The sequence below is a fragment of the Temnothorax curvispinosus genome, unplaced genomic scaffold, assembly GCF_003070985.1.
Source record: "Temnothorax curvispinosus isolate PA1 unplaced genomic scaffold, ASM307098v1 QBEX01003650.1, whole genome shotgun sequence".
NCBI lineage: Eukaryota > Metazoa > Arthropoda > Insecta > Hymenoptera > Formicidae > Temnothorax > Temnothorax curvispinosus.
Genome location: NW_020213430.1, coordinates 945,612 through 972,751, shown reverse-complemented (window position 1 = coordinate 972,751; position 27,140 = coordinate 945,612). Strand labels below are relative to the sequence as shown.

General features: G+C 44.8%; 1 protein-coding gene across 1 annotated transcript; it reads right to left on the bottom strand.

Annotated features, from left to right (window-relative positions):
- Nucleotides 1-13,711: 13,711 nt before the first annotated feature.
- On the bottom strand, nucleotides 13,712-23,346 carry LOC112452775 (netrin receptor UNC5C-like). Its single transcript, XM_025013172.1, has 14 exons — nucleotides 23,177-23,346; nucleotides 22,651-23,096; nucleotides 21,043-21,257; nucleotides 20,469-20,682; nucleotides 18,084-18,419; nucleotides 17,418-17,585; nucleotides 16,977-17,141; nucleotides 16,615-16,650; nucleotides 16,265-16,535; nucleotides 16,004-16,152; nucleotides 15,028-15,767; nucleotides 14,357-14,748; nucleotides 14,131-14,232; nucleotides 13,712-14,051 (listed from the first exon to the last, which is right to left on the bottom strand). Exons 2-14 carry the CDS (start codon nucleotides 22,709-22,711, stop codon nucleotides 13,880-13,882), a joined length of 3,021 nt encoding a protein of 1,006 aa, XP_024868940.1. The 5' UTR covers nucleotides 22,712-23,096; nucleotides 23,177-23,346; the 3' UTR covers nucleotides 13,712-13,879.
- Nucleotides 23,347-27,140: the final 3,794 nt, after the last annotated feature.

The following is a 27,140-nucleotide window of genomic DNA, read 5'->3' as shown; positions in this document are numbered from 1 at the left end:
GATTTTTGCAAGAGGCCTTGTAACCCTGAGAGGAAACAATAAAAAAAAAAATATATATATATATATATATATATATAAATGCAGCCTTTCTTGGCACGTAATATTGTGTTGAAAATAGATGAATACAGTTTTGAGAAACAATCATCAATCGGATATACGCGACACTGCAATGTGGCTATGAGAAACTGGAAATAATTTCTCTCATCTAGTTAACTTCATGGTTACGGTGAAATTTTTTCCATTGTTTCAGACGCAGTCCGCGCATATTCAACGTAGAAACTGGGAACTCGCCGTCGTCGTAATACCGTGCCTGCGTGCTCAACTATTCTAACAGCCGACGGTCACGAATACCCCACCGTTTTAAAAGGCCTTCATCCGTGTAAAAGCCTCGGTGATTCGGCGCTAATTATGAGTAACGACAGCTTTTAACGCGTCGCGGCACGCCAACTTGCTCGGCCGTTCTTACTCGCCAGTCTTTCTCTTCTCGAAGCATTTCTCAGGCTTGAGAAACAATGCCGCGGGTTATGCACGAAGATATCACGGTAATTAACGGCGATGCCACGATGTACAGCTGGCGCACGTGAGAATTGAAATAACTTTGTAACAATGACAATTTTCTGCCTGATACAAGTAGCGCCAATGTGTCGTAAAACAGCCAATTAATCTCTGTTGTATGTTGATACTGTTGCGTTACGTGAACTATTACGTTTTCCGATAAGCTGTGTATGATAGCCAACATGAAATCATTAACTCGGGGAAAAACTTATTTTTTATTGTGTTTTGTATCGTATTAAAATATTTATTAAAATTCCTTTTGAGTGAATTATTATTTTTCATCATATGGCAATTTTGATATAACAATACATATCGCACCCCGAGAAGAATACTGTCATAACTCGAAAAATTTCGATTTTAAGTTAAAAGCCTATAAAAAGTACATATCTGAAATGTTACTTACGTGCTATAATAGTCTCAGAAGTCATATGATGCGAAATCCGCACAGAGCAAAAGTGTCGTTATTTTTTTAAACATAGTGCCATAAGTGAATTTGACAAGTGAATCACAACAGAAACAGTATAAGTTTCATTAAAATAAAATATCGTAATTATAATTGCGTCAGTTATCTCACGATTCAAAGAAATTTAATTAAATTTGTTTTTCTCTCTCCTAAAAATTATGAATTTTTAAGTTGTATTCTTCTCGAGGTGCGATATGTACACATCATTGATATTCAAGTAGCAAATACGATGGGTATATCGCATGCCCGATATTCTTATAGCGCTCGAGAGAATAGAACTATTTGCCATCCACGCTTATAACGCAACTCTAAATGCAAAAGGCGATCGTCTTCGAAGCTCATGGGATCCCACAACTCAGGCTATCGTACGATTGATGTACATTCTGGCAAGGATTCCACCCTAATCTCGGATTGGATCGTGATCCAAGTTAATGCCAACCCCCAGAACGGCATGACAATTTATGATTCGTAAATCCGTGTAAATGTAGAATTATCGATCCTTTGATCATCATCTTGATATTAAGTAGTATATATTACGTGCAGTTTGGACTTGGTGATTTATTAAAAACGCAAATAAGACATTTTTCGGGCAGTCATCATTGAAATAAAGTTATCGAGAAGTACATTAGCGCTAAAGGAAAAGTAGTTAACATTCGCGAGCCATACTTGTGGCAATACTTAAAGTCATCTTCATCAGTCTGCTTATTTCTCCTCGGATGCCTATTCAGCTTGCTAAAAGCCGTTCCATTACGTCCTACGCTGAGGCAAAATCGCCAAAGTAAAATGAAGAGAGTATTGAAAGAAAGATTTTGTATACGCGCCACTTGAGAGTTCGCCTTGGACGGTCAAACGGCTCGCAGTCCAAAGAACAAACTTGAGAAGGGTCAATCGAAGGTCTAATCCGCCCCTGGGCTTTGAAATGAGGTACACCAACCCGATAGAATGGGGGTTTCGCGGCTCTCTCTCTCCCTCCCTCTCTCTCTCTCTCTCTCTCTCTCTCTCTCTCTCTCTTTCTCTCTGGCCCGATCACCTTTCCCCGGATCCATTCATACACGGGACCAGTCAGCAAGTTTGAAATTACATCGGCTAACGAACCACCGTCCCCGTCCTCTTCTCGACAATGTTTCCCCGCCCCCGCTCGCCCGAATCCATTTCTCTCAGCTTGTACCTGTTTCGGCGGCGGAGGGGAAAATAAAATTCTCGTCGATCGCGGTCGGTCCACCGAGGATCCTCCACGGCGAGATTCTTCCTCCTCTCGGCCCGTTCGCATCGCTGCAGACGAAAACTCCTTAATAACGTTCGCTTCTGTAAATCGCGGTAAGATTTCCGAGAAACGCTGACCACGATTTACCAACGGAAAAGTAACGTGCTGGTGGAGCCGCTTTCTTGCGTCGGCTAAGATTCATCCTTCGTCTTCATCTTGCTATCCCACCAACTCCCGGCAAAGAGAAGAGCTTCAACTGCGTTTTTCCGTTTAAATCGCAGTGAAATCTCCAATAAAAGTGGATTTCCGAGTGTTTTCTTGGCGAAATCGACGTACCGTAATTTTCCAAACGAAAAATGCGAGATTTACTAAATTTTAGATATATCTTTAAATGTCAGACATTTAAATAAAAATTTAAATAAAACAAGCCCGCGCTAATTGTGATACATACATATAACAAATTCCTTTCTTTTTAACATATTACATAAATATAGCCATTTTTGTACTATCTCCAGCAGATATTCGGAAAGTATTACTGTGCTTTTTCTTTCGGCGACATGTCACAACAGCACGTCTGAAACACTCGAAGATTACGGAGGATCGTTGCGCGGTTTCTGTAGGGAGAAAAGAAACGTCGCCGAGGTACTTTCTTGCGATTTCAACGATCGAACTTCCTGCTACTCCAGGGAGACAAGAGAAGAGTAGGGAAGGAGACAGTTGTTGCGTCGATGGTAGCGAGCGAACGCGTGTAGAAATGTTCGCTACCATATAATGTATACAACGTACGTCGGAGTATATGGGACTATATGGGCGATGCAATGCGCGCAAACTTATGTATATGTGCGCGTATAAAACGGCCCGTTCTCGTCGCTCCTCACCGCTTGCGAATCGCCCGCGAGATCGGCGAGTGTCCTCGAAACAATTTATGCTGTTGGGCGCGCGCCACGTCCGACGTGCCTTATCTGGACGCGCGCGCCGCGCTGATAAGACGGCGAACGGTTTCGCACCGGATGGCGCGGGAGTACAAAGGGGAAGGACGTGACGTAAGTGCGTGTAGGAGCGCCTCTTTATCCTGTCGTCGCCAGACACGTCCGCTATGATTCGTACATATGGCGCGCGGGGTGAGTTCCTCCTTCCGAGTGAAAAGGGAAGCACCTCCGCGCGCGATAGAAGGAAGGAAAAGCGACAAGTATTTCTTCTACGCGAGCCCGTCACAAATTTTTCCAAACTGTTCAACGATGAAAATAATTTATACACCTAATGCTCCATAAATTTATATATTTGTCAAAGTTACAACGTATGTTTTAGTATTTTGTTGATTGACTCTCGAGATTAACTTTTTTGTAAAAGAATTAATATTGTATGCGATTTAAAAAGTTTTGCAGAATAAAAGATCGCGTGATATATTCGTTTACCGGATGAAGAAGAATGCGTTAATAAATTCATTGCAAAAGCGGGACGAATTAGAGTCACGTAAATCTCACGCGGCATCGAACGACGCGACGCGCGATGAAACCTAGACAGTATATCTGGAATCCAAATATAGAATGGACTACGGTGGCCAGTATACGGACTGTCGTCTGCCGTCTCGCGACAACGTCATGCGCGCACGTCGCATTAAAATACCTAATTAAGGCGACAAAGTACATGTCTGAAATTAGTTACGCTCCGCAACCCCCGTCGCTCTCTCGGCCCGTGGATCTTCGGCGTGCTCTTGGGCCAAAGGAAAGTTAACCGCGCGTACACGGGACCCGTCGAGGATAATGAAGAAGAAGGGGCTGCGTCTACGCGGCGGCGTCGGACTCGGCGGCTCGCGTGGACCACGCGGAGAGTATTAAGTCTGTCGAGGGGAGGGCTAGCTGGCACAACCTGTGTGTACGTGTAGCCACGCTCGCACATTCGAGCGCGGTTAGTCACGGCGCGGATTAACGGTTACGGCCGCGGATAGGCAGGGCTCGGCTTCGTTGGAGCGACAGGAGAGGACGCGAGTAGTAGAGAAGCGAATAGAGGACCGGAGGGAGAGAGATAGAGCGAAAGAGAGAGAGAGAGATATATATATATATCGCGGCCAGTTTAAATGCATTTGTATTTGCATTTACATCGGCTTGGCTAGCGGGTAACACGGCCGTGCGACCAAATTGCCACCGCGCGAGCGGACAGGCTGGGCGTACCGCCGAGCGCGGCGGCACGACGAATTCTTCGGAAATAATGTCGTAAATAAAGTGCGCGCGTCGCGTCGCGGCTCTCTGCTTCGCGACTACGTAACCACTTGTTTCGACTTTTTCGGTTTTGCCTCCTTCGATTTTCCCGCACGCGGAGGTACGTGGAGGAAGGCGCATCGCGCGACGCGCGGCTGCGTAATCTACGGGAAGTCTCGCAAGCCGCACCACGCCTACGGCTGAACGAGCCACGTATGCACGCACGCATGAACGCGTGCACGTACTCACGCATGCACTCGCGCACGCACGCATGCGAGGCGCGTGCAAATTCAACGGAGGAACGAAAGAATACGATAGCGCCAGACTACTTCGGAGTACCCGGAGCGCATCCGGCGTACTAAGCGATAATGCGGTCCTGCACAACGGAGCGAGGTCTCTCACTGAAGAAGTGCATATGGTCACGGAGTGATACGATACGATCGGCGGGTTCCACCTGGTTGTTTGCGCGTTTCGATTACGGTCTTCGAAAAAGAGGAAAGGAACGAGGATTGGCAAACAATTGAGCGATTGAATTATACTGCTAATATCAAATTTTTTTTGACAATTATGCTAGAATCGTTTTGGTTGTCTTCAGAAATAGAATGTGACTTTTATAAAAAATATAATTGTATAAAGCGAGTGCCATACTTGAATTAAAAATCCAAATACACGATACGATAATCAGCGTAGAGATTCCGCCTGGTTGTTTGCGCATTTTGATTATGGATATTCTTTGAAAGAAAAGCGGGATGGGAATTGCCGAGACTTTCGGCAGATTATCACATTATTGTAGGTGATAATCGAAAAATCCACCAGACTTTTGCGATAAAACTTTCGTTATGTTTTTTTTCTCAGAGTCAAATACCGAAGTTAATGTTAGATATAAAAGTAAATACTTTGACTCACGCGAAAATCTAGAAGTAGATACTTTAACTCGCTCTCGCGATGAAGCTGTCTGGAGAGCCTGATGTAGAAACAATGAGAGGAAATGAAATTTCCACGGCAGATAAAGTCCACTGGTATCTATCGGGTCTTCGATCGGACAGAAAGAGAGCAACGAGAAACAACTAAAATACGGGACGGCCCGAAAGAAGCAAGGAGGAGAGACGACGACGCACTCCGAGTGCCTGAAATTAAAACACGAGTCCGGGGTATCTGGGGAACCGTGAAGAGTTTTATTGAAGAAACGCAAGTCGAGGCCACGGGGAATGCAACAAACAAAACGCACAAAGTATTGCCCGAAGGCGGACGGGAAGAAATTGTTGACTCCCAATCCATTAGTTAGTAGACGATCTGTTAAGTTTCGCGACAAATAAATACGACAGGGCTTCTACGGCGAAGCGAGGGATTAAGGTACCTTTCAAATTTATGTATCTCGTTTTGTTAAACTCAAGATAATTGACACTCGTTGCTCTTCTTTATGTATATCTTTTACATGGCAACTTTCCTTCACGACTCGAAAAGTACTAGTTTCTTCCAAAGAATAAATCATCTCTCTTCTACTAATAAACTTCCTTTTAATCCTGAAATGAAACTTGAAAAGCTAAATTGGCGCTTATTCGTTCCTTCGACCGCCATGTAAAACGCGAAGTTGCGCCCCTCTGCAACCTTGACATTTTTCCCTCGACGACGCGACACCTCTCGTTTGGGTGGATCCTTCGACGAGAAGACCCGCCGTCGGATGGACGAACTCTTCAGCGGCAAAAGCCAAGATGTCTGGAGGCCATCCTATCTACTCAGAAGATCAAGCGGCTCGATCTGGATCCTCTCGAGGAGCTCGAGGACTTCGATACATGGGGCGCGACGTGTCCGCGTCCGAAGTAACAAGAGCGTTATCGAAAGCATTCTCTCCCCTTCCTTCGTCCTCTTATGGAAACGCGTCCGTGCCTCGTCCTACACGTACCGGAGGGTGTACGCGCCTTCTCGGTTTCTTCCTCCTCGATCCCGCCGCCCCTCCTCGTTGTCATCCTCGTCGTCTCGACCGAGATCTAACCTGGATCCGATAGCGGGGTCGGCAACAATATCGATACCGCTGGTAACAAAGCCAGCGATTTATGGCGGCGATTTATTACCGTATTTATAGCGACTCCCTCCCTCCGTCCTGGTCTGGCCGTGTACGACGTCACTTGAGTTTGCACGTAGCGCGGTCGAATTCCGTATGCCGTACTCGCGATAAAGGAAACGATTTTTGAAATTGTCGGGTATGACTCAGAGACCTTATTCCTCAGAGTCCTTGAAAACGAACGAGTAGAAGAAACGGAGAGAAACTTGGGACGTGGAAATAACGAGAACAATTATCTGCAATTCGACGTCTTTTTACGCGCGTCAAAAGTCATCGAGCCGCTATTAATACATAATACGAACATTCCGCCGGTGATCGACGAACGATATGTACATCGACGAATTACGCGAAACCACGATGAATTATCGGCATCATTGCGGTTTGCAGCGTTGTAAATGGAGTATGCGCTTGTGTAGAGATAGATACGCGCGGCCATTCATTAAATTTAATGCGCGTATGGTCGGCACATATCAATTCTCTACTTGCATTTAATATGTGAATTTCAATTTATGTATGACACATCACGGAGCGCTCCGCGAGCGCGCCTCGACAAAATTCGAAGGCGTGGCCATTACCGCGGCGTTTCGACAATTGTCAACTGCGCGTAACATCCATCATCCCCCTTTTTTTTACGCCTCGAGGTCCCATAATAACAGAAGGTTTTAAACGATTTTGCTTTTGACAAATATCGCGATGTCACTGTTACATCGTCAACGATTTGTTCTATTTCGATATATGATTTCGATCGGACTTTTTCATGTCGGCCCGTCGCGTACAATCTCACCGGGGATGTTTGGCGGTCGTGTAGGTGGACGATGGCCGATCCTTCAAAAACCGGAACTAATCTCCGCGGCACGACGGTCAGTTCTTCACTGTCAGCGTCCGGGGAATGCGACACTGAAGCACAGGACCAGCCAGTGCGTTTCTTTCGATGCTGGCTCCTCTCTCTTCATCTATCAATATCAGATCATAAAACTTCTTCGTTCTTCTGATAGCTATCGCCTCCAAGACCAAACCCCGAAATAGAATTGCGACAGGAATGAATTCGAGGAATTGCATTATCTATTCTCGCCTTTGATGAAACAAAATAATTGAAATTTTTCAGTAACTTTTTATCGCCATTTTATATGTCATATTTTATAAATTACGATTATTATGACAAAATTCTATTGCAACCGTATAACTCCGAATTATTCAGAAGTATTTATTAGTTTCAGAGTTATTAGATTATCATATATCGTCCGCGTCGTTATAAAATTTTGCAACCTCGTTGCAACACACACGAAGAGTTGAAGATATAATTAACAAATGTAATTTGAATTCTCATCGTGCTTTTTACTTCCAAAATTGGCTTGAAAGAGTATAAAACGTCACTGATAAAGCAGTGAATAAAAAACCAGGTTGGTTGGAATTAGTATGCACACGCACGGAACTTTAAAGTTGAAACCGGTACGAAATTGCATTTGTGGAACGACGGGAGGCGTGCTGGCAATTTGTTAATTCGAAACATCGCCCGGGTAAAGGGGACGGGCGGCATGATTGCGTCATTAACAACGAAAAAGCCCACGACGGATGGTACAATGTAGCGATATTACATTTTTAAAATTACATGACCAATTGGGGATCGTAGATCGGCAGGACATGTTTATGCATGAATCCACCTGTTAAAATGCGACGCATACTGACACAATTTATGCTTGATAATTAATGCTATTTCGAGATAGAGGCGCGTGGAAATGAAAGCGAAATTAATTGCATTATTAGCGCGGCGCATCCGTGACGGAGAGCGATCGGAGATTCGAACAACCGTATTTCTCGCGCTGGAAAAAGAATTATCGGACCATTATATATTCAAATGTCGTAATTGTCAGATAACGATAGCTTTCAGTGATACCATTTTCACTCTGCGGATTGCCGGAATCGAGGGACCGGGAATTTTGTCCGAAAAGTCGCGCTGACAGAAACCAGAATGCAAAATCGCGCGCGGAGAGAAAGTTGAAGAAGGAATGCTGACGATTTCGCGTGCCGAGAATTTAAACCAGGGAGAGACGTGCATACATTAAGAAGCGGGAGAGTGATTTGTTAATACGATGAATTGCATTACCATGCAGCATCGGACGCAAAGGAAGGCTATCGTTGCGGCTGAAAGAGAAAAGGAAGGAGGATTCGGCATATGCTGGCCGGATACAAGCCACGTAATCGCATTTTGATTCAGCTTCGCGTGATGCATCAAGTCGACTATGCCTCGTTGCACTCAACGATCTAGTAGCAGAGGTTTTACTGTTAATCCACGCGGTTAGCGTGATTGGCGATTGTGCGAATGAAGAACGCTACGAAGAAGAAAGGGAACATGTCGGCTACCGCGACATAATGACTTCAGGGCCTTAAGAGCAAAATCAATTGAAGCTATTCGTTCCGATGTGCACGCGTTTCTAAAGGAGAGCAGTAGTTAGCGTGAATTTTTCCTCTTCCTCTGTTCGAACAGCTAAGTTCAGAGGTTAACTAACAGCTTCCTTGGCTTAAATGCTACTTTGAAACTTCGATATTCTCAGCTGTTATCTGACAATAGCCTAAGAGCGCGTAATTACATGATACAGCTTCCTTCGACGTATATAGCTATATTGTTAGGAACTCATATTGATTTGATGAAGCCTGAGAAGATACTGATTTTTAAATTAAATAGAATTAATGAAATATGATCAATATTGAAAAAAACGTTAAAAAGTTATTATATTAAGAAAGCTAATACAACTATCTGTAATATTTTATTATATAAGTCTGCGTTATAAAACAACATATACGTTATAAAATTGAATAAAATATTTTATAACTGTAATATTTAATTGGATACTAAAAAGTTAATGTCGTAAGACACGTGAGTATAAGCACTGAACGGAAAGTTCTTACGATTTTACGTGACAGCGACGCGCTCGCTTAAGCGTGGCCGCAACGAACGAGATTGCGGCGACTCTCGCGTCCGTGCTGTAAACTTCGGTTAATTAAGCGGCGGATTTAATTCGGGGTGCGGGGCGCGGGATGCGCGCCGCGGCCGGGGGCCAATTTTCCGCGAATCGTCATTTATCGGGGCTGGCCTGTAAGGGTTATGCAAATTACGCCGCTGGCATAATTCAGCACCGCCGGCAGCTCGCCGCTGCCGCGAATTAAAGCCGGGCGTTCCCATGCAAATGCCTCGCGTAGATGGCAGAGACTGCGCGGTATAGTGTGTCGTTACTGCTCGAAGGAAGACACGCGGTGACACGAGCAAATCAAGACATTGATACTAGCTTACCGCCGCGAAGGGGATAGAGTTACGCGCTCAACAAATTCGCGAGACTCGACATATTTCACTGTCTTGGGTACGCCCTGCAATACAATACATTCGTTTCTACGACGACGAGAATAGAATAGGAGCAACTAGAAGAACAGGTAGAATAGGATTAAATTCTAATTACATTACAATAGGAACAACAGTTTTCATCACGCAATATATTTCTATTTATAAATTATTCTGCAGACTAGAAAATGCCCGAGATTTTATTAATGCCAATTATAAACATGAAATTCTCATACAATTGTATATAATTTCACGTTAGATTTTGTGTGATGTCATGTAACATTACAAAATTTAAAAAGAGATTATTAAAATATATAAAATAACAAATGTACAAGATATTTTTATTCCAGAAATATTTTAAGATCGATTTTGCGATGATGTGTTATTTGCTTAAAAATAGTCATTGTATAATCATTTAAATCGTGTCCTTTTCGATAACAATTTTAATGCAAGCTGTACGTATCGTCGTCCACGTATACGGAATGCGCGCAAAATTTCCTGCTACTTTTTAGCCGCGAATGTCGTCGAATTCCACGACGAAATTGTTTCGGAACTATGTAGCTGGCTTTTTGTTTCGGTAACGCTGCAAAAATCCTGGCGAACGACAGTGAAAAAATGCTCTTCTTTCTTTCGTTGCCATTTCGGGCGGTGGTTTCCGCTCCGGAAATTTTCACCCGTCGCAAAACTTTCTCGTACGCGCTTGAGCGGTTTTTCGAACATTTTTAATGCCAGCCGCTGCTAACGAGTTAAGTTGATGAATGGCAATATTCCCCTCCTATTATTACATCGCTATTTTATCGCGACGCGCGTTATGCCGGTATCTCTAAATTTTCAACACCGTCATGCGTTTAATTATTCGATATTCATATTTATCATATATTTGCATAACAGTAAACAGAAATTCCGTATTTTTACATATTTTAGAACGAAAAAATGCCTGAAATGTGATACAAAACAGAAAAATATGTGTCAGAAAAAAATAGAAAAAGACGACAAATACATCGGTCACAATAAAAGAGCGACATTTACCGATGTCGGACGGCGTTTAATTTAGCCCGCAAAATATTTCCGCTTCTTTCGAACGAAAGTAATTTTAAGGCTATGGTTAATTTATTCAACGCGCATAAGTCTTCGCCGCATCGGTGGCAATTCGTAATTTCAATTTTCATCATTTACGATTGGATTCCCCGGGCTCGGGAGAGTCATGGCGCAATCCTCGATAAGATCTCTGCAGCTGCCTCCGCAGTACTCCGCACGCATCCCGCGCACGATCTTCCTTTCGTTAAGCGCAACGCGGTAACCTTTCCGAAACGGTCGTATACTTCTTCTCGTTCTCGGCATCCTCCTTCATTTCCTTTCGACGAAAAGTAATTATTTGAAAGACGATATACTGTCGGGTTTCGCGTTACACGCCGCGCGGCTCGGCGATCTGTAACGCGCCGCGATGCGCACCAGCCGCGATGTGCGCATCGCTATCCGGAAAACTTGTGCGAGTCTTTTTACAGCCGTGTTTTATTACGGGTAGATCCACTCGGCAGACAGTGCCACGTGTGCATCTCATGTTTTTAATGGGACCCCGTTGCGATAAATTCACCGACCGTTCCTTTAACAGTTACCGTCATTCAAATCTTAAAGCACTCATTACCCGTACACCTTCGCGGAGGAGAAGATGCCTTCGCTCTGGATTTAATACTAAGATTCACGCTTTGATACGCGCGCGTGACGCGTTGATATCTCTCGCGCGAGGTAAAAATCTTAAACCGAGCGTTAGGTGCGCGGCTAAAAACCCTCAGGCGGTTTGTGTTTGGTCACCCCACACGCGTCGGCCTACCGCTCGAATTAATGACTTTACCGGCCACCACGTATACGAGAGACCGATTCCACGTCATTCGATCGCGATACGTCTGGACGATTCATAAACCACCCTCGAGCGGCACCCTCGCGCGCGCGCGGCGTGGGCGTTTTGTACCGCACGGTAGCGCCGGGGTCACAAGCGTGCGGTGCGTTACCCATGTGTGTGCGTGACTCTGCGGCGCGTTAACGGAAGTGAGTAAAGCGCCGCGCGCTACAATCTGATTCACCGATCCTCCTCGTAATTGCCTGTAGATCCCAATCGCGATTAGCTGGGAAATTAATACGATCCTGTATCTGCGATTTATGTGTGATCCACCCGTGGATTATGCACGCCCCGTGTCGGTAACTCGTGCGTAACCGCGGCCGTCGTTTTAAACGTTGGAGGATCCGTCCGAGAGCATCCGCTCGCTACGGACGCTAGGCTCTTTCGCTTATCGCGAACGATCATGCGTCTTGAAACGTGATATGCCGTTTCCGAGATGGTAGCCGTTTAGCCAATAAACACATATTAAAGGGAGCCAATAACATCGGTTAATATTTTTTTTCAATGGTCGGAGAAACAGTCAATGTTAGCGCGCTCTATAGTTAAATCTCTCTTTATTTCACGCGGAGAGATGTGCTTTATCATATATTCATTAAAAGGTTGATCCATATATATTGCCAGCATTTTTTTCCATGTTCTCTCTCGTTTGTTTCGATCGATTCTAACATCTAGGTCAGGTTGCGAAAAGAACGAAACATGACATTTTTGTGTTATCAGGCATCGAACGGTCGATTCTACATTCCGCTATCGTGATCGCAGCGAGAGTTTTCGATAAAAAGAAACAAAAAGGAGATAAACGGAAGGTATCGCGCGAGAGAATGGAAAAAACGAGAATTTACAAGAGAAAGAGGAAAAGAGAAAGGTATTCGAGCTCGTGGTTGGCGAATCGCATTGCGTTAAAGGGTGGCCCGGTACACCATTCCCGGCGACTCGGGTCAACAGGCATTGTCCGGCGGAATTACCACCAACGGGCACCTGTGATTAAATGCTCCGCCTCTCATGCTTCCAAGAGGATCTGGAGAGCAGACGGAGAGCGAGGGAGAGGGAGAGAGAGAGAGAGCAACTAACGGAAATGGAAGGTGAAAGGGGGACAGGAGAGAGGAAGCAGAGGGATACGTACATACCTATATGGAGGCTGTTGGTTCTGCCATTCGTACTTGCATACCTATACCTTCCCAAACCCCTCGACCTTTACCCCTATACGGTGACGGGATAATGCCCATTGTTTCGAGCATCCTACGCATCCTTGGTCCAGGACGTGATACCTAGGAGCCTTCCTCGAATGCTTGCGTCGCGATACGATACATCCAAATGGTACCTAAATACCCGCCTAAATGCGGCCGCAACTGGATCCTCCAACAGGCTTCCGCTTCGTCCGATCCCGCTCAAGGACTGCCGGATACCTGGCCCGACGACGATCGGCATTCAGGTGCAAATTGGGCACATGCGGCCATGAATGTCATCTGTGATTTCCGACCTTCCCGAGCGCTTGGTCATGTTGCTCGTTAAAGCGCGTCTCATTAGGTGGAATTTGCACCAATTATCCGATGCAGTTGGTTGCAGGGAATAATGAGCAGAAATAAATTATTATTGATATTGATTTAATAATGATGAAAAATATAAATTGCAGTTTAATAAAAGAAATTGATATGAAAGATAACATGATTGCTGCATTAATAATTAATGAGATATATACTTGTTGATCTTAAAATATATCTATCAATATAATAAAATTGTTATAGGTAATACATTTTATTAATATAATTTATTTTTTTTAGTATGCGTTTTTTAATAAATATAAAACATTATTAATTAATATAATTTGTTTTTAAATCAATTAAAATTTTTAAAAATATGATATCTTAATTATTTTAAACGAAAACACATATACAGAAAATCGATATAAAATAATTATTTATTATTATGGTTTACGTAAGAATAAAAATATAAAGGGAATATGAGAAAATAATGCAATACACAGGTATTTTTTGTAAACTTTTATGTACAAATATGACCAATATTTATACAACATATGTTCCTACATCCATTTTGCTAATACCATATAATAGCTACTCTATTTACAAAACTTTTGTCTCTCAAAACTTTGTCTGCGTTATAAATTTGCATTTTGTTTGCTTATGACAGTGTAGGTTTTTCATAATTTTTTTAAATCCATGGCCCCAAACGACTCTCGAGTACGTTGGCTGCGTCAACGCGTCCCATCAGTCTTAAATGATTCAGTAAATCTGCCAGAGCCGTGGCCTCGCGATGCCTGGCTTCCCATAAGTCCAAAATATGTTCCGTTGGACTCGCTTTCGTCGCAAAGTAGTCGACGTATCTTAAAATATTGCCTCGGTTTAAATCCTTTTCGTAAATCCGTAAAAAAAGAAGATGTACTGCAAAGGATTAAAACTCACCGGTCTACTTGCAATCTCTGAGCGAGCATCCGCCAATCATTGCCGCGCGCACTTGGCGGATCTAGACATTGGCATAACTGCTTTCTAAGCGTCTTAGAAAATCTGCAACAATCGAAATAAAATATCACATATACATATCAACTTCATTATATATTTTTTTTATTGATGAGAGTATAAAATATATTTTATCTTATTTTTAACGTGTGTGTGTTAATGTAAAAAGTACCTGAAGGGTCTCGGTATGACGGATTCCGTGGACCTCGCTGAATTTTTCCCTCGTAGAACAACAGAGGACTCCGTCTTGTTACCATTTCTCTTTCCGCTCATGTTACTCCTTTTTACAAGATCGAGATCGATCCTGAGAAGCAAGCCTTGATCCTCGAAACCACGTTGACAAGCTCGAAGCTCAAAGCCGAGCCTGAGGTCGCCGACAACTTTTTCTATCCTAAAGGAACGCCGGATGCTAATCCTCGAGGATGCCCAGACGCGCCGGTAAGGTACTTCCTGCCGCTCGGCAAAACCGCTCTCTCTATCTTCGAGATCGACGCGAAGTGCTGTGCCGCTAGCGCGAAATCCGAGAGTACTGTGATCGATGTAAATGCTACCCAAGCGTCGTTCCTGCGAAAGGATTACACACAACTCGCGGGAATAAGACAACCACCGGGCAATTTGTTAATAGAATTATAACAATACTCTAATGTCCATTTCTATCAATGCAGATTAACTTTATCTCGGTTTAATTTACTTTTTATCTTTTTCTAATTCTTAGAACTAGAAGAGGATAAAAAGTAAGTTAAACCGAGATTAAAGTTAATCTATACATTGGTATAAAAATAAATACAAGAGTAAATACATATATTTATTAAGATTTAAAATACATATATATTTTGTACTCACTCGTTCGCTTACGAGCTTAAACGACGCTTTGGTGTCCTCGAGTACGTGGCATCTGATGTGATCGCGTTCGCGAGACGCAAAAACCGCGACGCAGAGCCGTTTCACGGCCAGTCCAGGCGCGACCACTGAATTTTCTCCCGCCACCGCGTAAACGCTGGGTGTCTCCGTGACGAGAAACACCCCAGCGTGATCGAGCTGCGCGAACGGTTGACCGGGTAGATTCGTCGGGTCGCCGCCGAGCATCAACACCTTGCGCCACGTCGTCGCGGACGGCGAGCCGTTCGAGCTCGCCGACGAACTCGTGGAGTTGTTTGAACGTGTCTCCAGGTCGATCTCCGTCGACCACAGACTCATCTCCCAGTTTCCGGTTCTCAGCTCGGCGCAGTGCTCGAACTGAAGGATCACCGGCTTCGCGAGATCGACGCTCGCCGGACCGCAGGCCACCACGGCGGACAGCAGCGTGAATCCGGGCGGGAGATTCGGTCTGAAGGAATTTTCGCCGAGCACGGCGAGATGCAGACTGTGCCGGCGACCGCGCGGGATCGCACCTTCCGGCACCGACATTGAAACGCCCACCTCGGGTACGACCAGAAGGGCGCCTTGCTCGTCAATTATGGCTCTCACGATGAAGCCACTACCGTCATCCGTCGTGGATCGTTCGTTCTCGTCCGGTCTTTCATCATCGTCCTGTTCGTCGTCGTCCTCGTTTGTGCTCTCTGGATTCGCTTGATACGTCGAGCCTGAGAATATACGTATAAAGATTCCCGATAGACGAAGAACTTTCATCTTCGTACGCAAAAAAATGTATTTAAATTTATTACTTTTGCAATATTATTTCAAAATTTAGAGTTTACTTCAAAATAAGAGATTCAAGGTACTTTTTCTCGGATTATTTGGCAAGGAAGTGGGATTTATTCGAAACGAAACTGATTGTCTAAAGAGCTCTCGTGATCTCGAATTTATGGGAATTTCTTACGAGAAGACCGTCCCTCCTCATTATCCGACATGCCGCGTCCTCGTTGCGAGTTCTTGCAAGAAGACCTAGTTACGGAGGAGCTCGGCGATGGTCTCGTTGTCGACGGTAATGACAATTGCGGAACGTCATAATGATGCTCGGAACAGGATCTGCACATTGCGCCAGCGCGTCGTAAGATTATGTAAATGTAACTGAATGCTGATTCATATTATGTATACCGTGTTCTCTCATTATTTTGATTGGTACATAAGATATATATACCTGGGTAGTCTGGCGGCGTTCGATTCGTCTATCACATGCTCGAGACGCCTGTCGTTAGCTAAAACCGAGCGCTCGTTCTTAGAAACGACCGATTTTGCGAGATCACCCGGACGACGAAAGTCCAATCTCGCCACGCCGTACAACGCTTCCATTCTCTCTTTCCGGCGCATCAAGCGAACGAAGAAAATCGTTGTTACGGCCAGAATTATCGCGGCTAAACTCAAAGTGATCCACAATGCGAGGATATTTCTGTAATCGACCGCCCGAGTCGCTACAAAGAAAAATATCTCTTTTTCTTTTTCCATTTCAGACGGAAGCGTTTTTAAAAATAATTCAACCGGTTTCTTTACCTTCCTTGAGTACTCTTGGCCCATCTTGCCCGAGCGCTGCATGCAATAAGAAGGGAGAAATGTTTCAAATAACAAAGATATAACGTATATAATTTTACATCGACAATTTACATCGCGGGACTATGGAGTCTAAAGTAATTAATCATTTTGGAAGGTCCTCGCGCGCAGATTTCAATTTTATCCACCGCGGCACCGGCCATTTTATCGATGAGTCACCGCGTATGCAGAGTCATCGAATTTTACGAATAGCAATCGAATGCGGAGAGCTAAAAAGGACCGCGCTCGTTCCAAATAAATCGTTAGGCACTCGAGTGCGAGTCACGAAGAACAATAAGAAGCAGAAACACGGGCTGGGGCCTCACCATTACATCGATCCGCGGAGCAGGACTCGACGATGACGTCCTTGCCTTGACAGGGACGACCGCCGTTGCTCGGCGGGGGGTCATTGCAGGATCGCCTCCTTACTCTCGAACAATCGGGACCGCATGCGGACCACGAGGACCAAGTTGACCATCTGCCGTCGACCGCTGCGTGCAACGGGGCGAAGTTGAAAATCTCGATTAAATTGCGATTATCTGATTTGCGAGACGGCGAAAAGAATGAATACATCTGTACCGTGTATCTCGATCGGGACGCATTTTTGTAGCGCGCTTAAAAATGTTTAGTACATGTCAATACGGGGCCTGTGCACTCGTATTAACTTTTGTATTCTATTACGATTTGCGACACAATATTACTCTATGTTATTTTGCTCTATATTATTTTGAGTGGCGCATGAGTGGAGTCTTTGTAGGTCCACCTACCGGGGCAGGAAGGATTGCATTCTACCCTTTGTGTAGCTGGCCCTGGGCACGTTTGACCGCCGTTGATTGGAACAGGATTCGTACATGTTCTTGTCCTCTTTTGTACGCCTCTACCACAGCGAGCGCTACACTCCGACCATCCGGACCAGGACGACCACCCGCCGTTCACTGAGAATGGATCGGAAAGAGAGAAAAAAAAGGATACAACGGCGAAATTAAAACGAGAACAAATAACACCTTGTTACACCCCGCGGCTCGAACAGGCCACAAGACATGAGTGAGTTGCTTATCCAACGCGACGTCAATTAAAAATAAGAGAATCAAATTTTAATCATCGTGAAATCTGCAAGCGCATCCACTACAAATTTAGTTATTGGAGGAGCTGAACATGTGATGAATAACGCGCAGAATAATACAATAACATCTCCACAACGTCTCTACAATTATTTTTTGGAATACAAATATAAGATAGATTTATATGTATTAATAATATTTTAGATAGAACATAAAAGAAGAATCTTTTTTTTAACTTTATAGGATAAATTGTTACAAAGCTATAAGCTTTTTTATCATCTTTATCCATCCACTTCCTCAATCATCGCGCACGAGCGTGTTCTTCAACCGCATCCATTCGGCGATTTGCACAGTAAAAAGAAAATTGCTCACCGTAGACGGTGAGCACCGCCGGTTCGCTGACTCTCCTCGCGGCGATGTTCTCAGCGACGCAGGAATAGTTCCCTTGATGCCTCAATTCGGCCTCCCCGAGGAGCAGATGCCCGTCGGCGGATTGTACAAAGCCGGTCGCGGAGGACATCTCGTTGGGGTTCGCGTCGGCGGTGGCGGAAGCTGCGCCAGCGGCGGCCGTCTCAAGAGGAGAGCCATTCCTAAGCCAATAAACCTTTGGTGATGGTACACCCAAAGGCGGCGAGCATCGCAGTTCCGCATTGCGGCCGGCTTCCACCGACAGGGAATACGGCGGTGACAGGAAGTGCTTCTTCAGATCTACATCGGCACGATCGGGCCGCCGGTATCGGGCGGGTTTTTTAATATTCGCTCGGAAACACGTTCGAGAGGAGCGGGAAATGAGAACGGGAAGAGGGAGGAGTGGCACTCAGCGATATTAGGGCGCGCGTACAGACGCGCGAAAGGGCTTTCACGGGGTTTCTCTGTCCGGTTTCTCCCCCTCTCCCCTGCCCCCCGACCATCAGAAAGACGGAAAAAGATTTGCGGCGCGTGAACCACAGAATGCATAACTGCGGTCATTCGTTCGGTGTGGCTATCCGTCGCGGTATTATTTGCCGCACCACGTCCGCGTTCAAAAAGCGAGGCTTTCATATCGCTCGTGAAGAGCGTAAGCACCGACCGCGCGGCCATAGTACCTCGACGTGGCGGTTACGCGCTTTAGAAGCTGGCGGAATTCTATGCCACGGTATGCAGGCCCGCGACTGATGGATGATACGTCCGGCATCACAAAGTATACCGCGTTATGGACCATCTAGACCGATTCAAATGCATTTCGGCTTACGCTGCCTTCGCTGGCTTCGAGATATTTTCACGCGATACGTCATGTGCCAAACACAATTTTAACGTGTCATTGAATTTACGTTTTTTAAAAAAAATGTAATATTTTTTTCCATAGACATTGACATTGGGTACAATAATTCGTACGAGTCGTAGAAGTCACTCGTCGCAAAAAATCACTTCTACTTCCTAAACGTTCGGATAATAGGTTCCCACTTCAAATTCCCATTACACGATTCGATCGTTCAATTTGCAGATATCTCATTTTCCTCGTCGTCGCCGTCGCGCGCGCGTTCGAATGTATTTTATATGATCATAAAATATTAAAGCTTGAGACATGAATAACTCAATGCGCGCCGCTATTATCCAGCTAAATTAATTGCCGGCACTTGGGTTCTATTCGGAAATAGAATAAGATGGTTGTGCAGAAAATCGTTCTCCGCGAATCGTATACACATCGATTCGATCGACATCCTGCATTCAATTTCGAAAGCGCGTCCGCTTTCTGTTTGCACGCAAATACCGATTTAATTTTGCATCCTGTTTGCCACGCTTGTTTGCGCGGCGTGGCGCGACTCGAAATGTCTAAATGAAAATTGCTCTTGCGTTGCACTTTTTACGAAGCGCCCAATCCCGAAGCAATCCCGCATCGTTATTGGAATCACATACACCGAAATACCAAAATACACTTTTCATATGGCTTATCTCGCAATATATAGGCGACTTTATTTTAGCTTTGATAACCTACGAGTGTTCTGCAATGAATAACAGAGGTTCTCCCTCGTTTTCCGCTGGTGAAAAAAAAAACGCAGCCGCTATTCCGGGGCTTACGCGTCTGTCGTTTCATTTGCGATAGAATATCGATTAGATTTTGTACTCGATTTGCGCGTCACAGGACACTTGATGAAAACCGAATCGTGTCCGCTTTGTCCCATTAATTTGTCCCATCTTCCAGGCTCTCTTTTTGCTATATACAAGGTGCGGGGGGAGATTAAGCTTTTACGTCGAGTTTCTTCAAAAGCTTTAAATGAAAATCGTGTTACCGAAATTACATTAATAAAGTTACTAAATAATGGAATGGCGATGTAACTAAAGACCATGCTCATCGTACATTTGATAAAATAAATTTGCACAAAAATGTTTCTGAAATAACTTTTTATACGTGCGATTGCAAAGGAACACAGACATTTCCATGTTATCAACAATCGTAATATAATTTTATAATCCGAATTAGAACATAAATTACAAGAACGCTCGAAATAATTGTTACAGCTTGTTCAAGGGCCTCGTTCTTCCCCCTTGTGTTAACATGAGTGAAAGTGACGTAATCTCCTGAGTTAGAGCATCTCACGTACCGCGGAAACGAGCGGCATGGTCATTACCGCAATGAGAGAAAGAAAATCCTTTCGTCGCGTCGGTAAACTGAACATTCAAAGGGAATCGAGGGAAGACAGGAGACATACAGGATAGCGGGGAAAGAGCGAGCGGGGGAGAGAGAAAGAGAGAGGATGGGGAGAGCTCTCTACTTACAGGCGACCTCAACCGTAGCGGGCTGGCCCCGAATTTGACCTGGTCCCGACCATGCCACGCACTCGCACTTGAATCTCTCCCTCCCGAAGTACTCCTCGACCTCGTTTCTCGTCACGTTCAACTCGACCTCGACGACCCTCGTTCCGGTACGAGGGTCGACGAAATCCTGCTGCTGCGAATGCTCGGCCCGGTCACCGTTGCAGCGAAAATACACCTGCGGAAAAGAGCGGCGGTAGGGAGGGAATGTGTATAGTTTCGCGTGCCATGAAAGAAACAGCTTGTCTTCGTTAAATTGCGGCTAAGTAGGTAATAAGAACGAGGAGAGAGGAGAGAGCCGCCGCACCAAACTCGAGCCAAGAAGGAGATAAAGACAAAGGCATTTTGTGGAAAGCTCCAACGGGGGTTGTATATGAGAGCATCAAGGGAAATGATACTTCCATGTATTCATATAATACTATGGAGTAACTTGTAGTGTAGTGGTAATAAGAAAATATATAACGCGGAATAAATCTTCGCGCAAAGCGTCATATAGAGACGCGAATCATATATAAAGATTATTACAGTAAATACGTACCTGAAGTGCGTGCGCGGCGCGACAATGCAACGTCGCCGGTTTCCCTTTAACGACAAACGTGTCGACGGGCTCCGCCAAGAAAATCGGCAGGGAACCGCCAACGATGAGATCGGTATCGCTGGTTATAGTCGCGGTCTCGTAGTCACCGTAGTCGTAATCTTCGACAGGATAATTCTCCTCGTCATCCTCCTCGGCGTCATCCTCCTCCTTCGTACCTGGCGAGCAACGCAGCACACGCTTTATCCCTCTTGCGAGCGAAAAAATCGATAATTCCAGCGCGTTTTATTCCGCAAATCCGATAAAGCCGTCAGTCTAATCCCTCGGCGGCATTATCCATACGTCCCCGAAATTTTTCATATCGGATCGATTGAATTAAAATCGTCGCCGCCGCGGGCTCTCGCTCTTGGTCCATCGGAGGGATTAAGCCGCGTCCACCACGATAAAGAGAAACGCCGATGGAGACGCGTTATCGGATTACTAATGGCGCATTATCGGATCCAATGACGTCCAACAAACGATCCCCTATATATCCGATCGTCTTTTCTACGAAAGTGTATCGTTATCCGAAGACACACGCGCGCGCGTTCGAAACGGCGCGGTATATTTAGACGTCGAGTCGGATACGATGGAACAGTAAAGTCGGGCTTAACGATGCGTGGCGGATTTTACGCTGTGTATCAGCCGTGGCGAGACACGTTCGCGCTTAGATCTCCCGGACTTTACACTTCGTGTTCGCCGTCCCGCACCTAAGTCCCGCGGGAACTTTATTACATCCCGAGTAACTGCGCCTCTCTCTTGTTTGAGTGGTCGCGGTAAACCGAGCACCGGCGGACCGATGATTACCCCCGCTGTCACGCTCATGAGAAAACATGTCACGATTCGCAGTGAGAGGCTTTTGCGAGGAACGCGAGGCGTAAATTTACGCCGCGATTCGTACGGCTCGGGCACGCTTTCGGCCGGAAGCGAGCGAAATGAATTTTTGGTCGCTCTGGAAAGTGCCGGCAAACTTCCGCGCTGCAATAGTTTTGGCTGGTAGTTTAACCGATATTTTGGTAAACCGATTTTTTGAGTGCACTTAATGAAATAGAATGTGTTTAACACGTTGACTGCCAAGCCATATTTGGGAAAAGAATCCCCGATGTCAATTTGAGTTATGTTTATAAATTATTCAAAACCCAAAATATAATGTACAAAAATAATAAATATTTGTATTAATAGACGTGTTAATAAATATATAGAGCCGATTTCACAGTCTCCGATTAATGTGATCCTCCGATTAAACTCACTCTGCATCTCTTTCTAACTGTCCCTCTAGAAAAAGACGAAGACTGAGTTTAATCGGAGAATCAAGTTAATCGGAGACTGTAAAATCGACCCATAATAATATAATGGCCAAATCATCCAAATACGAATTAACTCATATTTGGCGCAGTCAACGTGTTAATAATAAATTCATTTAGTTTCAAGTAATAAACATGCGAGACGTGCATTTCGTGCAACTTATCTGTTCGAATGCTTGTCACAAGTTGAATGGATTTATTAACGTATCGGGAATAGTCGACAGGTGTCATCAAACTTAAATCTACTGCTTCATGCTCCGTTACTTACTTTCGAGCGTGCTGGCAAGACGAAGAAGCGTTAAAAGAAGAATACTGATCCTCAGCTCCATCGTTACCTCACATTTCACTTAAACCGGTCTTTTTATTTCATGCCACTCGAAGAAATTAGGCACAACGAACTTTGTATTCTACGCTGACACGTTTCATTAGTGTCGCGCTTGTTAACCACGAATGATCTTGGCTTCATAGCCGGTGATCATTGTCAAGTATCATTGGATATTTTCTATAATTTTAACGAACATCCGCGATGCATCGAGGTATGTTACGTCAGTGAAACATGCATCGAGAAAGATCGACCTGGCCTTCGATCAAACGGAGATAGAAGAGATCCCGATCGTCTGTGCGTACGCAAGAATCATACGACAGATCCAACGTTCGAGGGTCATATTCACCTCACATTTAAATTTTTTTAATTTGCAGAAGAAGACCCGTCTCCTTGAAAAAAAATACCATAAATAATTAGTCGCGGCTCGTCCTGAGGACTACATGACGAATTTGAACGAGGGTGCTCGCACTTGCATGGTTGCACTCGCGTTCGAGCGTGCGAAAGGGTGGGGGACACGTGACCGGCTTCGAGCCCCTCGCGCACGGCGGTGAACGAAACGAGGGAAACGAGAAGTTCGCTAAGGGAGGGTGGTTGCACCGATGCTCGCGGGTCGGCACGCGGTAGACGACTGAACTTGCCGACGTGCGCGCACCTCTATATATACATATATATACGTCTCACTTCGATACCGACGCTCTTCTTCATCCCCTTGTCGTCGGGGGTGCTGCTGCTCGCTGCTGCTGCTACTGCTGCCAGTGGTGGCGGTATCCGCGGCGGTGGCGGCGGCGATGGCGGCAGTGGTGGTGGTGACGTTGATGGTGGTGGTAGTTGTGGCGGTGACGCCGGAGGCTGCGCTTTCTTCCGCGAATGTTCTCCTTCCGCCTTTGAGCGATGATCGACATATCACTCTCGCACCAAATATGCATCCCTCTAACTCTTATATCCGTCACAGAAGTTGTTTAACTTTTTACTGGCGTATTGAGTATGAAACAATCTGTATTCCTTTTCAAAATACATTTCCGTATTTTTTTATAAAAAAAAATATATATATCACACACCACAAGAGCATGTAGAGTTTTTCACGGGGTTAGTGACTGTAAAGCGCTTATTCACTTGAAGGGTTAGTACTTCAACCCTTCATCGCACGGGACATCTTTGACATAATCGACGACGACCCAAGTCAGAAAAGAATGATCGAGAGCCATTTGTTTTTTAACGAAGCTCTCATTTGTGGCTGGGACACGTCTCTTCGGATAAAGCCGAGTACTTGTTGGCGCGTTCGAGGAGTGCATTGTCGTGTACGAAACGTCGATACATCAGTTCCTTGACGATTCAATATTCATCTACCCCGTCCTCATTCATGGCGCGTCATAAAGCCAGCGCCGTTAGCCTCGAGGTCATTGTTATCGCGCCTCGTCTACCACCGTGGTGCCTTTGGTAAAGGACTGAATGAATATCGCTCGAACATCCGCTCGATCGAGGAGGGGGATTCCTTAGAAGAGGATCCTTACACGGGAACGTATGGGATTTCCTACGTTCGATCACTGCCGATCCGCTCGAACGTGAAATCGGATCCAACCGCGAGAACGAGTTTAGCGTCGCGACGACGCGGTCCTCTAACCTCGCAATTTCGTATATACGAGGGTGGGATGTTACGGTAAACGAGCTTCCAAATCGCTTGGTTACACATCCAGAAAACCGATACCTTGTTGCTACTTGGCGCTAAAAATCGAAGAGTACGGAACGTGCCCGTGTCACGTCAGGTTTTGCTCCACGAGAGAGAAAAATCTTGGATGAAAACTTTATTTTACGATCCACGCGGATTTTTATAGATGTTAGGTAACACACAGGCATATTTTTGGAGAACAGAGCCCGCGTTCTTCCTACATCGTGAATTAAATTTTCGTATTTTTAGGCATTTATTATCGAGGTGCCAAATTGAGAGATGCCAAAGCTGCAAATATTTTCCCAGTGACCTATCGCATTCCTGCAATGGGAATCCGACCGACGCGTCTTGGCAAACATTATAAAGCGCATTCAAGCGTCTCTGTCCACGAGAAGTTCCGTTTCGCTCTGTTTACTCTAAGTATCTCACGCTCAACTAGACAAGAAAATCCCCACGGCATGGCACTTGCCCGCCGTAATTAATGATACCCTACGGGAAAGGATTAACGTGTACACAAAGTATATACATTAGTGCCCGATCGGAGTTCGGCATGCATCGCGATAACGTTTAAGGCGCTCGATGCCGGGCATTAAGGTGGCTGCAGCATCGTATGGCCTTAATCCGGATCTATACGCCGATGTGTGTATACGCCATTATGTATTATACTCACATGTATATCGGTTCGGCGAGACGTCGAAGCTTGACTTATGCCGATGGCCCTCACTCGCAGATGGTTATCTCGCGCCTTTACGAGAGAGTCGATCCGTTCGAGCCTGTGTGCGAGCGCAATGTGCTTAAGCGATTTAACGTAAACACACGTAGCAATTTGTCCCGGGCTTTATGTCGCCCTCGGGAAAAAGGAGCCCACGCGCTCGTTCCGTACCGTTCGGGACAGAATAAAGAGAGAAGAGAGAGAAGTGTTCGTGGCACGAGAGAAAGCGTACGAGAGGAGAAAAAAGGAGAGCAACGTAAAGAGCACGAGAACAATACGCGGCTCGTTTTCTTACTTTGTCGATATGTTATAGATAAAAATAACAGAAGAAAATATGCGCGTTTTATTAGCAAGTTGATGTCTTGTTAAGCGAACCTTTTTCAGCTAATTGCAATCGCCCATTTTGGGTTAGTGACGATATGAAAAAGAAAATAAAAAATCTCCGCTCGAGTAAAAGCGAATAAAGAAATAAAATAGGTGAGTTTATCTCATCGAGCTTTGAGGCAGGTCTTCGTAGACACTACGTCGTATCGACTCCAAGGTGTATACGCTTCGAGTATAAATTACCACATGCTTGTTCTCCGCGTGTAGCACGTCGTACATCATGCTATATCTAGATAAGCCGCCGTTAGAATTATTAACACGCGTGGCCACCGCTGACTGGGATGCTCGTTTATTCGCGCTTATGTGAAAAATTAGCGAGAAGGCGGAGCCTTATCGCATCACCTATAACCGTCTAAATAATTATCGGACAAGCTGAATGAGAATCACGATTTCAATATTAAGACTTAAATTTTTGCACATATGTTGTTAATATTGAAATCGTGATTTCCATTCAGCTTATTTGATAATTATTTAGACGGTTATAGGTGATACGATAAGCTCCGCCTTCTCGCTAATATTAGTAATATTCAAATGCTCCAAAAAGAAATGAAAAACTTAATGGAATAAGTTTCTTTCTTTCCGTCTCTTCAATATGTTATCAATCGTAAAATATTAATTGGTCATTTTGCAGCGCAAATACACAGGATCGATCTGCGTATCGCACACTGTTATCCATCTTTATCTACATCATAATATAATATAACGTGTATAACGGCTATATATACGGCGCGTTAGCCGTCGAGCGACGTTTAGTGGAAATCACAATTCGCATAACGAGATAATCAGGGGGCGTAATTAAAAACAATGTCGCGTCACGTATGATTATGCGCGGCTTGCAAACCGGTGACAATGAATATTGCCCGATTGCAAACAGACACCGCGCGTAATTGGCTTCCGCGCTGCGGCCGTTAAACGCCGGACGATAAACACGCTTAACGCGTATCGTCAAATATGTCGCGCGATGATCAATGCGATTGACAGAATGCGCGCGGATAACGCGACGACGAGGCCGGCGATTTAATCATTAAACCGGCCGGCGGCAGCGGGTGGCATAATCCGCGACATTTGCTCGGCAAATGAACTTCGTGCGCCGGCAAGGCGTGAAACACTCGCCAAGTCACGCGCGTTGGATAAATTGAAGGTGCCGCGCGGATGCCATTTTAGGCGGAGCGGCTAAAATGCGGATTGTATCCGCATGACCACATTCGCAGGTCGCAGGCCCATCGTATTCGACCGCGCCATTGCGCCGGCTGCGAAGACCGGCAGTGCTGCATCATGATGGTCGATTGTCATATAATTCCTTCAGCGCGAATTTAATCGTCACTCTCTTCTATTTCTCTATCTTTATCATAAAAAGACCCTCTTGAAAAATTGACGCATCCGTTACATCTACCATCTATACGATTTGCTTCAAGGATAAAAATAAAGACAAAACGTGGTAAATTACTTTGTCGATAATAATTTTGCAAATTGTATTTAATCAATCTATTTCTAACTATTTCATAAATTTATTTTTACCTATTTCTATATTGCTTTCAATTGTACAAAACATTTTAAATGTAAAAAAATAAAAATATAGTCCTTCCGGGTAGAGTACTTTTCGAGGTACAAGATACGTACCTCGAGTTATTTATTTCTATATATTTTTATAAAATGGCTTTCAATTGTGCA

Coding starts and splice junctions, on each gene's coding strand:
- LOC112452775 (XM_025013172.1), bottom strand. CDS start 22,711: ATGGAGCTGAGGATCAGTATTCTTCTTTTAACGCTTCTTCGTCTTGCC. Junction 18,420..20,468: donor CGCTACGGTTGAGGTCGCCT/GTAAGTAGAGAG, acceptor GTGCCGATGTAG/ATCTGAAGAAGCACTTCCTG. Junction 17,586..18,083: donor GGCGGTGCTCACCGTCTACG/GTGAGCAATTTT, acceptor ATCCATTCTCAG/TGAACGGCGGGTGGTCGTCC.